General features: G+C 39.4%; 2 protein-coding genes across 2 annotated transcripts; both read left to right on the top strand.

Moving 5' to 3' along the window:
- The first annotated feature begins 4,226 nt into the window (after positions 1-4,226).
- On the top strand, positions 4,227-5,174 carry LOC106146264 (olfactory receptor 5B2-like). The gene has a single exon (XM_013506386.1). The coding sequence runs from the start codon at positions 4,230-4,232 to the stop codon at positions 5,172-5,174; it is 945 nt and encodes a 314-aa protein (XP_013361840.1). The 5' UTR covers positions 4,227-4,229.
- Positions 5,175-12,805: 7,631 nt separating this feature from the next.
- Positions 12,806-13,753, top strand: LOC102005953 (olfactory receptor 5B2-like). The gene is given in 1 exon segment (XM_013506385.1): positions 12,806-13,753. A coding segment is annotated over 1 exon segment (945 nt). The 5' UTR covers positions 12,806-12,808.
- The last annotated feature ends 1,023 nt before the right edge of the window (positions 13,754-14,776 follow it).

The raw sequence follows: 14,776 nt of genomic DNA, 5'->3' as shown, positions 1-14,776 counted from the left end.
GAATCTATGGATATTCTTCCAAAATGAAGACCAGAACTACAACATGATCCGGCCGTCCCACTACTCATGCAAATGCACAGGACGTGAACCCAGCATGCCAGTGAGCTCCACATCCCTCACCCTAAGACATGGAAACAAGCTCGGAGCCTGTCAACGGATGAGTGCACTAAAGAAATCGTGGAAACTGTGCAGCATGGAGCACTATCTAACCACAAAAAAGAAGAAATCATGTCATTCGGTATGGATGTTCCTGAAAGTCACTATGCATATAAATAAAATTAAATAAACAAGCCAGCTTATGTTAAGTACATAAGCTGGCCAGTACTGAATGCTCTCACTCATCTGTGGAATCTAAGAAGTTGATGTTATGAAACAAGGGAGTTGGACAGTGGTTACCAGGGATGAGAGTGCAGGGAAGGCGGGACGGGGGAAATGTCGAGCAGCTGTTAGTTGCTGTGAGACTGGAGCGGGTAGCTCTGGAAGGCTGTGCACAGCGGGAGAACTGTAGCTACCACCTTGTGAGCGCCATACAGAGGTCGAACGGGCAGAATGTAAGCACACGCTCAGAGCAGAGAGAGATGTGAGTTACAGTGCGGATCTGGGGGCATGTATGTGTTTAGGGAGGGCACATATGTGTAAATTTGTGAATCTACAATGAAAGGAGGTGTGGTTCACAGGAGGAAAATCAATGGCACACCCAAGGCAGAAAACTGATAGGTCAGTTCTCAGGTTGAAGGGTTCCCTGTTACATAGTAACACGGCTAAGGCCCCATCTATTTTATTTTTAAATGGATTATATAGACAACCATTATTTACTGTATACTTCCAAAATAAGATAAGATGATTTTGAAAGACTTCACTGTAAAGAAATGGAAAATATTTTCAGAAGCAGACTTTTCTAAATTGATTTAAACTTTGCAGGGAATATACATGCATAGACACATCTCAGAGAACCTCATTCATATGTAAAATGTTTATTTTGCATTTCCATCTGTCAGTTAGAATCTATTTGGCTTTCAAAATACAATAACTATGTTGGTCCCATTGGGCAGTTTAATTATTTCTTCCCTAAGAGAGTGAGATGAGACGCTGTAGCTATTCTCGGGGGAATTCCCCAGACAGCACGAGATTTTTGTAATTGTCTCCACATTTTGTTGTCTAGGATCCCACTAGAACACAAAATGCACCCTTTTAGAAGGAACACATTATATTTCATGAGCCATTAGGCATCGTTTGTCCATCTGAAAAAGAGTCATTGTCGCACATGCAGGCCTTCTTTGGTCCTGAGGATTTATAATCCTAGTGTTTTCGATTAGAGAAAACACTCAAAGATAAAAATGATAGTGATGGACTTTTACATAATAAATCCCTTGCTAAAAAAGTCTTGCTTTATTTAGACACATTTCTGTGAATTATGAGAGAGAAGGAATCTTACCATATTTATTTTCTATATAAGGAAAAAACAATGATTCTTTCAATTGCACAGAAAGCATCCATGGTAGATTGGAACTTAACTGACATTAATGTCTCAATTTTTCCCTCCCCGCCTTAGGGAAGGGGGGATGTTTTGATCATCACCTGAGAGAGACGAGGCAGGCCTTGATGGAAGTTTATGTGATTTTTTAACTGCAATTCTGGATTGACTCTTCTTCTCTTCTAGCAAACTGGTAAGCTTCTAAATTTCACAAACATTTTTGTTAGAAATGTAATTTATGCAAAGCTAGGGACCTAACTGTAGTTATTATGAGTTGTTTAAAGCTAGATATGTCCTCAAAAACATTTAAGTGGTGAGGTGAGACTGTGGTATGAATATGAAGATATCTATCATAGGGATTTCTGCGATTCATGACAAAACTTACCTCTTAACCTCCCCAAAATGAAAAAAAATTAAGAAAGGTGATGCTTTGAATAATTAATGACATCTTTTTCACTATATATTTACAAACACAAACATAACACCAAAATAGTACTGTGATTCTTCTCTAAAATACAGAATGGTAGAGGTGACTTAACATCCCTACTTTTTATTCCTGGAAGAAGGCTTTCATTTTTGGAGGTTAGGATTTTCCCAGAAGATTTCTGTAAACAGCATAACACGACTTTCCAATTCTTTAGTTCCTTTGTGGGTAAAGTATGAACATTACACATACACATGCCATTACTATATAACTTGCTTACCCTTAGCTGCATAACACAGTATATGTTAAAATAATTGTGCACTGACATTATTAATCTTGTCTCTTGCTTATGACATATAATGTGTGCATTCCTTGAGGTTATTATGAAAATGAGGAACAGGAATTTAGAGCAGGAGGGAAGGAGGTAAAAGGGAAGAGGATGGAAGTTAAAAAAAAGCTGTATCAGGTACTACCTGTGCCCACTCCCTAAGATGATTGTAAACTGCACGCACTGTGAACGTGTACTAACAAAAGCTTTTAAAAATAATTTTAGACTAAAACAATAACCAGGTGTATTCAGATTGGTGCATATGGTACGGATTTGGTTCTCAAAGTTGCTAAAGTTTTAGGAAAAAAAGTAGTAGGAAATAACAGTTATTTATGGATATATATAATCCCAAAGGCTATAGTTGAAAAAAGAAAATGTAAATACTGCTACTACACAAGATCAGATTCAAACAAAATATTACAAAATATTTAAAATCTGCCACTTGCTATCAAATCATATCTGTGAGATAAAGGAATCCCATAGAGCAGAAGGTTTCAACTCTGAATCTCTGTGATTTTGCTATGTAATAATAATGGTGAGTGAAAGATGAGTTTAAGGAAAAAGAGGTCTTTTTTTCATGACTAAAGTATGGATTCCAAGAAAGCAATGTTGAAAAACAAGGTGCCACATGAAATTGCCACGATTATGTACTTGGAGCAAAGGGAGACTGAGAAAATCTGGCGAGCACAGAAGCTCTTACGGTCCTACTGTGGGAGACCAGCAATGCAGAGGAGAGAAACTTCCCAGAATTCAATTCACCTGCAGCTGGAAACCTGCTTGTCAGCACCTACCTCGACCAAATCAGTATGAAAACCTTTCCTCCTGAAAACAAGATTATCTCCAGCCCTTACCATGATGTGCTTAATACCCAACTTTTTAAAATTTTGTTTATTGTCCTACATAATTTTCACGCTAATGCATAAAGGTTGATCTCACTACTATGTTCATTTTGCAGATGAAAATATAATGTTCACTGGAGTTGATGTAGGATGAACAATTGCTAGTTGGTAAATGTCAGGCCTTATATGTGCCCTTCCAAGAGCTCTCTAGCCCACTACATCTGTTTCTATGCCGTCCTTCAGAACTAATCAGCAGTAGGCATGCTCCCATCCCCCTCACCTCACCACATGTTTGTTGATAGGTATACAGATTGTTGATAAGTATGAGAAATGGGAAAATTTTTCCAGCCTGACTCAGAGCTTCTTAATTCTTTAAAGTGGCTTTTGTTAGGGTTAGGGTTAGGGTTATGAAGTGATCATTTTCACTGATTTTTCTTTCTTAGTTTTACCTCCAATGAGAGGCAGATGTACACTTAAGAAGATTAAATTACTACATAATCAAGCAGGCGCTTAGTTCACTATGAAGCCTCAAACAGTGAATTTAAAAGAAATAGGCAAGGAGTAAATATTCCTTCAGTTAAAGTCTGTTTGAGTGCAGCTCACTTGCTACACTTAGACTTAGGCTAAATTTCTACCCAGGTACAGAGTAGAGATTGGTCTTTAACACCTGTGAAAATAAGAGTGCACAAACCAATCCCTGGTGACCCACAATTTTACACGAATGTGACCGACAAGCAAACTCACAATACTGCTGACAGGAGACAGGAATACACATCCATCCTGTGGGTGGCAGTTCTCCCTGGGTAAGCAACACGGAAGTCAGTTTTTATTATATCCCAAAGAGGTGCCTGGTCTGATAGATACTTCTGTACATTATCTTCAAGTAAAAAAATTCTGTACATCTCAGTTTATACATTTATATGTTTACGAGTGATCTACAGGACCCATTAAAATTCTTCTGATTAGACAGTGTGTAATTCTACTTGATAATCATGGAAATCAATCTAGTATACAAGAATAAGGAGGTTTGGGAACTATTCAAGTAAAGGTTATTGTCACAGTGACAGAAAAGTTATTGTACTTCTGTTTTCCAGTTTTAATTCAATTTCTCTATTCTTCTATTATCCCTTCTCATTGCTATTAGTGAATCTAGGGGTAACAGTGATGGCAAACGGTACAAAAGTGACGGAATTCCTCCTGCTGGGGCTGACCGATGACCCACGCCTGCAGCTTCCCCTCCTCATGACCTTCCTCCTCATCTACACCATCACTGTGCTTGGGAACCTGGGGATGATCCTGCTGATCCTGCTGGACGCTCGTCTGCACACCCCCATGTACTTCTTCCTCGGTAACCTGTCTCTGGTGGATTTCTGTTCCTCCACAGCTGTCACTCCCACAGTCATGGCTGGGCTCTTCACAGGAAACAAGCTCATTTCCTACAATGCCTGTGCTGCTCAGATGTTCTTGTTTGCAGCTCTCATTGGTGTGGAAAATTATCTGTTGACTTCAATGGCCTATGACCGCTATGCCGCAGTGTGCAAACCCCTGCACTACACCACCACCATGAGGCCCAGTGTGTGTGCGGGTCTTGTCCTAGGCTCCTATGTTGGTGGTTTATTCAATGCGTGCATCCACACTGGGGAAACATTCAGTCTCTCCTTTTGTAACTCTAATGTAGTCCACCATTTTTTCTGTGATATTCCAGCTGTCATGGCTCTCTCTTGTTCTGATAAACATCTTAATGAACAGGTGCTTTTTTATGCTGTCAGTGTCCCTGTTTTCTTTGCTCTCCTAGTTATCTGGATATCTTACTTCTTCATTTTTGTCTCCATCTTGAAGATGCGCTCAGGGGCAGGACATCGGAAGGCTCTGTCCACCTGTTCCTCCCATCTCACTGCCGTCTCCATCTTCTACGGGACCGCCATCTTCATGTACCTGCAGCCCAGCTCCAGTCACTCCATGGACACAGACAAAATCGCCTCTGTGTTCTACACCATGGCCATCCCCATGCTGAACCCCGTGGTCTACAGCCTGAGGAACAAGGAGGTCAAGAGTGCATTCTTAAAGGTCAAACGTACATTCACTTGTTGGAGACAAAATAATGTGTAGGTTTGAAATTTTACCTTTGTGAGATGCACACTTATTGGATTCATTGTTTTCAGTTATTCTCCAAGAACTCAGTTACATTTTAATGCCCACGCTGAAATTAAGTTCTTGAAGTGATCCTCTCATCTGTGCAAACTCTTCTCACACAAAAATAATACTTGTCCAGAAATAAATACCTGAGTGGCAATGGTTGAGATATCTTGGGTTTGCTTATCAAAGCAGACTCTCTGGATATTGATGTTTGCACTCATTATATAAATTTTTTCTTTTACTACCAGATGTCAGTGCAAATAAGTGTAAACCAGTTACAAATAACCTATACATAGGAGAAAGGCAACAGTTTTCTCAGGATAACAAATATAAATGTATGTGGTCCCTCTTCCAAATGCACATATGATTGCTACCCATAGTAGTCAATTTTACTGTATTAATTTGGCTACATTAAGGGACATCCAGGTAGGCCTTAAAAAATATCTGTGTGTGTGTGTGTGTGTGTGTGTGTGTGTGTGTGTGTGTCTTAAAAAGTATTTCCAGAAAAGTGTAATGTTTGAAGTAGTAGACTTAGAACTGTCCTCCTTCTAGGGGATACAAAAAGAAACAGAGAGAGGGGAAAATCTCTCTCCCTTTCTTTCTGTTGTTTAGTGAGGACGTCCACCTTGTCTCCCTCTGAGCAGTCAAAATTCATGACCTGGCCCTGCCCTTGTCCCTTCATTCTCCAGCACTTACAACAGCAGCACCCCTCGTTCCCAGTTTCTGCCTCTTGACATAGACTGCATTACCTGCCTGCCACCCTTACTCTTTTTTTATTTTAAAAATTAAGAAACTGACAAAACAACAATGAAGACAAAATCAAAACAACACAAAAACAACAAAAATGATGCATGACTTCAAGACAAAATGATACAAATTTACAATGGTTGCCAAATTACATACTGTTATCTTCAACAAAGTTGCTCAGTCCATTAGACATAAGAATGTAAGATTGATCAAACAAAGACAGTAACAAGTAAAAAACAATAAAAATAATTAAAAAAAAACATTGGAAATGATACAGAGCTTCACCATACAAAGTGGTAGGAGTTCAACAAAGGTTCTTATACTGCATACTGTTTTCAGACACGATCATTCCATTCTGCACAGGGAACTGCTATATGTACATAACACATCTCAATGATTCCATTTCTCTTACAATTGCTACTGTACATAACAAATCTTAATTCTGTTTTCATCCTTTTCCTCTCCCTTACTCCTCTTTCTACCTCTTGGTCCCTTTCCTTTTGGCAAACCTATCTTTCTATTTTGTGTTATCCATCGTACAATCATTATGAAAATTAATAAGGAGATCCCTCAAAAAACAAAACTAGAAATTCCATTTGACCCAGCTATTCCCCTTCTAGATATCTTCTCAGAAAAGTTAGAGACATCACTTTACAGTGATCCATGCATACCCATGTTTACAGCTTTACGGCAGCACATTTGATAAATGGTAAATCTTGGAGGCAGCTAATGTGTCCATGGATAGATAAAGAAAATGTGATATTTAAATACAATAGAGTACTTCTTTGCTATAAAGAAGAATATAACTGTCATTTGTAGGACAATGGATGCACATTGAGATCACAATGTTAGCTGAAATAAATCAGACATGCAAGTTAAATACTGCAACTTTTTTTCTTATGAGAACCCAAAGCATAAATAAAAAGCACCTTATTATTTTTAAGCAAAAATTACCTTGATTTTTTAACAACTTAAAAAATATAAAGTCGATTCTATCAGCTAATCACCAAATCTATGTTTAATAAAGCTTTGTTTGGTTTTAAGAAAGGTACATCAAATATTATATTTTAGAAAAACTATTTTGTGTAGTCAGCTATGCTTATGCCTTATTCTTAGGATTGCAGTCAGCCCATTCAGGGACTTAGTTTCCACATCACAAGATCCAAAAATCATAACAAATCTCCTCCTCCCTGTGTACCTGTACCTCACTTGTTTTCTTTCATTGTAGAAACCTGAAAAAGAACCACTGGTATTTCATAATCACAACTTAAGATTTTGAGTAATAACATAATTTTGCTAAAATTTCTTTATTTTTGTACTGCTTTCCTGACTACCCTAGTTTGAGATAATATATTAGTATTAAAAAGTGAAATATGAGCTCCTTCTCTGCATGTGGCACTAAGGTGATAAGTCTGGTTTCTCATATGAATTAATATTCCCATTAGACTACATTATTTTATACCACCAAAATGTTCAGATTCTGATTTTCAAAAGGATAAAATGGTCAGAACAAGAAAATGTAGGAAATAGCCATATTATTAATATATTCATCTATTACTGTACATATTTACATAATTTAAAATTAAACCAAAAATAAATAATGCTGTACATTTGCTTTCTGCAAGTCCTTCGGATTGTTCGTGCTTACCGTTCACTTCCACTGGAGGTGAGTTCCGTTCTTGCCCTCGCTGGCTTTCCCCTTGTGCTTTCATGCGGGTTAGGCCCCCTTCTTCCTGTGGATCACCACGCCATCTGTGGTTTCCTGCGTGGATGTTCCCACCCCAGTCCCTGCCTCTGTGCGGCCCTGTCTTGGGTCCTCCTGACAGCTTCATCCGCGGTCAATGTCCTCTCGCCATGCGCGCAATCCCGACTCCTAACTCGCTCTCGTGGTTACTGCCCCTCAGCTGCTCTACACAGTCGTTTGTCTCCTACTCACCTTCTCCACCTGTGATGTGAACTCCACAAGAGGACTGGACTCCTCAGTTTTCTAACATGATGATCAGTGGCCGAATGCATGTCCGTTGTACTGTAGATTCTCAATAAATGCTTGCTAGAAGAGGAAAATCATTGAACTTCCGTATTATTCATACCATATGTCAAGTCCTCGAGTCATTGGTTATGATGGTGAACCCTGCATAGTAAAAACATTCCACGAACATTCTGTGCCTTTTATGAGACACTGCGAATGTTGCACTTTCGTGAATCATATCTTGCTATACTCTCACTTGTTTATCATACGCCTCACTTGTAGCCAAAATGGTTTCCTAAAATTTCTCATAATTTTTATTTAAAAATGATGTCTCTTTCAGTGACATATGACTTCACATAAGTACTATGTGGTAATTCATAAAGACATATTAAATGAATAAATCAGACATACATGTGCAAGCACCACATTGTGTCACTAGTGTAAAACCTGAAAGAGTTAATTTAAACTTGGAGGTATGATAGACACTGTGAAATGACAGGAAAACACTCAAGGGTAAAGGGCAGTTGGGATGTGGGAAACAAAAAGGGAAAGGAGGAGAAATTTTGTATGTATGTATATACAGGATAGTTAACATGGTTGTTCTACTGTCTTCTATTTCTTTGCTGAAAGAAACTGTTAATGAGTCCTTGATTGACCAATATTGCATGTCTCTATCTGTTTTCCTGAGAAACCACTCTGAACACATCAGTATGTAATACAACAAGCTTTGTTAATTTCCTACCACTTTGTTTGTAACTCTGTATTGTCTGTACTGTTCTTTTGCTATTTTGTAAAAGGTTGTCTGTTAATGTTTTCCTCCTTTTATTTTTAAAATAAAAAAGACATTAAATGGAATATCTAGTCCATTTTTATTTATACTTCAGCAATGATTACATATACCAAATTTTACACTTAAATGTCCATTAGAAAATAATTTAATTGATAATGAACAATGGAGCTACACAGGCATTAGTAAAAAGAGGACACAAAGAAACCAACTGACAATGAAAAGTGCTCAGCCTCGCTAACCACCAGGGAAATGCAAATCAAAGCAACATTCAGACATCTCCTCACTCCAGTCAGACTGGCTTTGTCTCATATACTAAAGTTAAACGGGGCTGGCAAGTATGTAGAGAAAAGGGAAGCCCCGTACACTGCTGGTGGAAATGGAAATTAACACAGCACTGTGGGAATCTATGGATATCCTTCCAAAATGAAGACCAGAACTGCAACATGATCCAGCCGTCCCACTACTCGTGCAAATGCACAGGACGTGAACCCAGCATGGCAGTGAGCTCCACGTCCCTCACCTTAAGAAATGGAAACAAGCTCGGAGCCTGTCAACGGATGAGTGCATTAAAGAAATCATGGGAACTGTACAGCATGGAGCAGTATCTAACCACAAAAGGAAGAAATCATGTCATTCGGTATGGATGTTCCTGAAAGTCACTATGCATATAAATAAAATTAAATAAACAAGCCAGCTTATGTTAAGTACATAAGCTGGCCAGTACTGAATGCTCTCACTCATCTGTGGAATCTAAGAAGGTGATGTTATGAAACAAGGGAGTTGGACAGTGGTTACCAGGGATGAGAGTGCAGGGAAGGCGGGACGGGGGAAATGTCGAGCAGCTGTTAGTTGCTGTGAGACTGGAGCGGGTGGCTCTGGAAGGCTGTGCACAGCGGGAGAACTGTAGCTACCACCTTGTGAGCGGCATACAGAGGTCGAACGGGCAGAATGTAAGCACACGCTCAGAGTAGAGAGTGTGAGCCTTTAAGAGAGAGAGAGGCAAGGTACAGTCTGGAACTGGGGACATGTACGCATTTTGGGAGGGCACGTATGTGTAAATTTCTGAATCTACAATGAAGATAGGTACGATTCACAGGAGGAAAACCAATGGCACACCCAACGCAGAAAGCCGATGGGTCAGTTCTCAGGTTGAAGGCTAGCCCATCATAGAGTAGAAAGGCCGGGGTCCAGCCCAGAGTATTTTTAAGTGGGATGTGTAGATGACAATCATTTATTGTATACTTCCAAGATAAGATCACAGGATTTTGAAACACTTCACTGTAAAGCAATGGAAAATATTTTCAGAAGCATACATTCCTAAACTGATTTAAAGTTTACAGGGAATATACATGCATAGACACATCTCAGGGTGACTCATTTATATATAAAATACTTGTTTTACATTTTCATTTGTCAGTTAAGGTACACTTAATTTTTAAAATATAATAAGTATTTTGTCCCTGTAGGCGGTTTAATCCCTTCTTCACTAAGAGAGATAGAATGTGTAATTATTCTCATGGGGGATTCTCCAAAGAGCTCATTTGTTTTGTCATGGTCTCCTTGAATGAGTTCTGTGATCCCACTTGAACACAAAATGACATCCATTTCAAAGGAACTTGCTATATTTCATGAATCTCTGGGCATTTTTAATGAATCTACATAAGAGTCATTTTCACTACACTCAGGCCGTCTGCTAACCTGAGGCTTTACTATGACTCAGCATCCCTGGTCAGGGACAGTACTCTAAGATAAAAAATATATCGATGAATTTTTAAATGATGAGTTCTTTGAAGAAAGATTTAGAACCTCTATCGTTATTTATAGATATGCTTCTGTAAGTTATATGAGAGAAGAAATTCTACTATGTTTATTTTACACATGAGAAGTTAAGTCTTATGCCAAAGGCACAGAAAGCATCCATGATAGATTGGAACTACATCCACGTTAATGTCCCTGTCTCATTTTTTCCCTTCTTACTTTAAAGAAGATAGAACATTCTGTCCACCATCTGAGAGAGAGGGTGCTTCTCTAAGAGCAGCTCCTCTTCCATGGAAGTTTGTAGGATTTCATAATTGCTATTCTGGATCAACTCTTCTGTCTTTTATAGAAAACTGGGAGGCTTTTATACTTCATAAATATTTTCATTAGAAAAGTAATTTATGGAAAGCAGTAACCTAATTATAGTTCTGGTGAGTTATTGAAAACAGCATATTTTTAAAAGACTCTAAGTGCTGAGAAGAATGGGGTCTAAATGTCAGAATATCTATCACAGAGATTTCAGTGATTCATGATAAAACACTTCATAACCCTAAAAAATGAAGACAGATGATGCTTTAGATGATTAGTGACATTGTCTTTTTCATTATAATTATTTCCAAACCAAACCAGATATAATCCCAGAATTTCAAATGCAAAAGGGTCTAAATGACTTAATATAATCTGAAATTGTTATTCCTGCAAGGTGGCTTTAGCTCTCAGGACTTGGGTGTTTCTCATTAGACTTCTATCATCTTGCAACATAACACACACTTCTCACATCTTTCATTTTCTCACACTTGCATGTCACACACACACATACATGCACACACATACCATTACTATGTAAATTGCTTATCCTTTGTAAAACATAGTTTATATTAAAATAATCATGTGTGTTCAGATTGGTAAACATAACTTCATGAGGCTGGTAGTGGTGATCATATACTCGGAGTAACCTGGACCAAGGAGCAGTGGGGAGTTGTGGAAACTCTCAGAGGACCTCATCTGGGAAAAAGGAAAATAGGAGAGGGGAACTTCAAAACTTCAAATTCACCTGCAGGGAGAACCCTATGTATCAGTGTCTACTAGGGTCAAACTTACAGAAAAACCATTACTCTTAATTAACACAGAGATAGCACTTACCAGGATATGGTCAATACCCCTCAAATTACTATGTTTTATTTATTGTCTTATTTAATTTTCAGACTAACAGATAAAAGCTGATCTCACTACTGTAATAGTTTCGCAGTTGAAGATATACTGTTCATTGGAATTGGTGTAGGATGAACAATTGCTAGGTGGTAAATGTCAGGTCTGATAGTGTGCCTCTTCTGAAATCCTAAGCTGTCTCATCCAGGATGTCAGTGCTACATCTTCCCTTAGAATTCCTCTGCCAATAAGCACACTCCCACTCCCCGATCCTCTCACCACATTGACCATGCATATAAATGAGCTATGAATATTCAAGAATGAAACTCTTGGCCACATCATTGTTGACGTGTATATGTACTGTTGATAAACACTAAACAGTAGGAGAAATTTTCCAGTGTAATTCAGAGCTTGTTAACTCTTTAAAGTACATTTGTCATTTTGCTTGTTGATTTTGCTTTGTTAGTTTTCCCTCCAATGACAGGCAAATATATAGTGGAGAAAATGAAATTACCACATAATCAAGGGGTCAGCTGGGTCACTATGAAGCCTCAAACACTGAATTGAAAAGAAAGACACAAGGAATAATTATATCTTCAGTTAAGTTCAATTTGATGGGACCTCACTTACAACCCTTAGATTAGGAGCCACCCAGCAGGGGCTTAAGTTTGATCTTAGAGATTGCCACTTAACACCTGTGAAAATAGGACTGCATCACCCAACCTCTAGCAACCCAGAATTTCACATGAATGGAACAGACAGGCAAACTCACAGTACTGCTGACAGGAGACAGGAATACACGTCCATCCTGTGGGTGGCAGTTCTCCCTGGCTAAGCAATGTGGGAGTCAGTTTTCATCACATCCTGAAGAGGTATATGGCCTGATACATACCTCTGTACAGTTATCTTCAAGTAATTAAATTGTGTACATCTCAGTTTATACATGTACATATTTACAAATTATCTATATGATCCATTAAAATTCTTCTGATTAGGCAGTGTGTAATTCTACCTGACAATCATGGAAATCAATCTGCTTTACAAGAATAAGGATGTTTGGGAATGATTCAGGTAAAAGCCATTGTCACACTGACAGAAAAGTTGTTGTATTTATGTTTTCCAGTTCTAATTCAATTTCTGTTGTGGGTTTTTTTTCATTGCTATGTAGCATCCAGAGAGTCTCAGATAACAGTGATGGAGAACAGGACACAGGTGACAGAGTTCCTCCTGCTGGGACTGACCAATGACCCACGCCTGCAGCTTCCCCTCCTCATAACCTTCCTCCTCATCTACACCATCACTGTGCTTGGGAACCTGGGGATGATCCTGCTGATCCTGCTGGACGCTCGTCTGCACACCCCCATGTACTTCTTCCTTGGTAACCTGTCTCTGGTGGATTTCTGTTCCTCCACGGTTGTCACTCCGACAGTCATGGCTGGGCTCTTCACGGGAAACAAGGTCATTTCCTACAACGCCTGTGCTGCTCAGATGTTCTTCTTCACAACCCTCATCTGTGTGGAAAATTATCTCTTGGCTGCAATGGCCTACGACCGCTATGCCGCAGTGTGCAGACCCCTGCACTACACCACCACCATGAGGACCAGTGTGTGTGCGGGTCTCGTCCTAGGCTGCTATGTCAGTGGCTTCCTGAATGCCTGCATCCACACTGGGGAAACCTTCTGTCTCTTCTTTTGTAACTACAATAGGATCCATCACTTTTTCTGTGATATTCCAACGGTCATGACTCTGTCCTGCTCTGACAAACAGGCCAATGAGCTTATGGTTGTTTAAGTTGTGAGCTTCCATATCATTTTTGCCTTCATTATTATCTGGATATCCTACATCTTCATTTTTATCACCATCTTAAGGAAACACTCAGGTACAGGTGCTCAAAAGACTCTATCGACCTGTACTTCTCATTTCACCACGGTCTGTGTCTTCTGGGGGACCGCCATCTTCACGTACCTGCAGCCCAGCTCCAGTCACTCCATGGACACAGACAAAATTGTCTCTGTGTTCTACACCATGGTCATCCCCATGCTGAACCGCGTGGTCTACAGTCTGAGGAACAAGGAGGTCAAGAGCGCATTTTTAAAGGTCAGTCATGCATTCATTTTTTTGAACCACAATAATTCTTAGGAGTTTGATTTAGACCTTGTGACTTACACAGTTCCTGGATTCACTCTTCTCAGATAGTCTTCAGATACTTTAAAACCCTTTCAGACCTAAATTAAAAATAGATGCTTGTAGTGATACTCTCACCTTTGCAAAGTTCTTTGACATAAAGAAAGAAAAAAACAGTAATGTGTATGGAAATAGATATCTGTGACAATGCCTAAGGTATTTTGGGTTCTGCTTGTCAAAACCATCCTTATGGGTACTGATGTTGCAGATATTACACAGGGTTTTTTCCCTACCACATGTCAAACCAAATATACGTACAACAGATTCGAAAAAGCCCTTGAATAGTAAAAATTCACACAGGTGTGCCATGCTGTCAAATACTTGGATGAGGTCAGGTTCTTCTGGACTTCAATGTAGTGTATCTATTGAGAAGGGGATATTTTGGTGTTCCTTTGGCTGGATTAATCATACCCAGGTAGCCAGTAAAAGACCTGTGTGTCATTCTGAGCTCTGCCTGAGAGTCTGGAATGAAGCTGTGGATTTAGAAAGGAAGATCTGTCCTCATCGTTGCAGGGGATACAAATAAAAATAGAGGACAAGCATCTCTCTGTCTCGTTCTCTGTCTCCATCTGCCTGTCTGTCTCTGTGCCTCTGTCTCTCTGTCTTTCTGTCTCCATGTCTCTGCCTCTCTCTCCTCTCTCCTCTGTCCCTGCGTATCTCCTTCTACTAGAACATCTATCTTTCTTCCCTATTAGACATCAGAGCTCCACATCTGGACCTGGTCCTAGGCCCTTGGTTTCCAACACTTCCACCAATAACACTTTCCTCCCCGTCTCAGGATTTTACGCAGAACTAATCACCTGCTGTGCTTGGTCTGCAGCTTGTGGAGCATTTATCAAGGGACCTTGTGACCCCCAAGTTGGGTGAGCTGACAGCCATAAGAAACACACTCTTGCATGTCTATATATACCTTCCTGATTTTTCACTGGGGAACACCCACCAACACACTAGCGCTTAATAATAATTCCATATTTGATT

This window comes from Chinchilla lanigera, unplaced genomic scaffold, assembly GCF_000276665.1.
Source record: "Chinchilla lanigera isolate Chin_1 unplaced genomic scaffold, ChiLan1.0 scaffold00110, whole genome shotgun sequence".
In the NCBI taxonomy this organism is placed as follows: Eukaryota; Metazoa; Chordata; class Mammalia; order Rodentia; family Chinchillidae; genus Chinchilla; species Chinchilla lanigera.
This window is presented reverse-complemented; position numbering and strand designations above follow the sequence as displayed.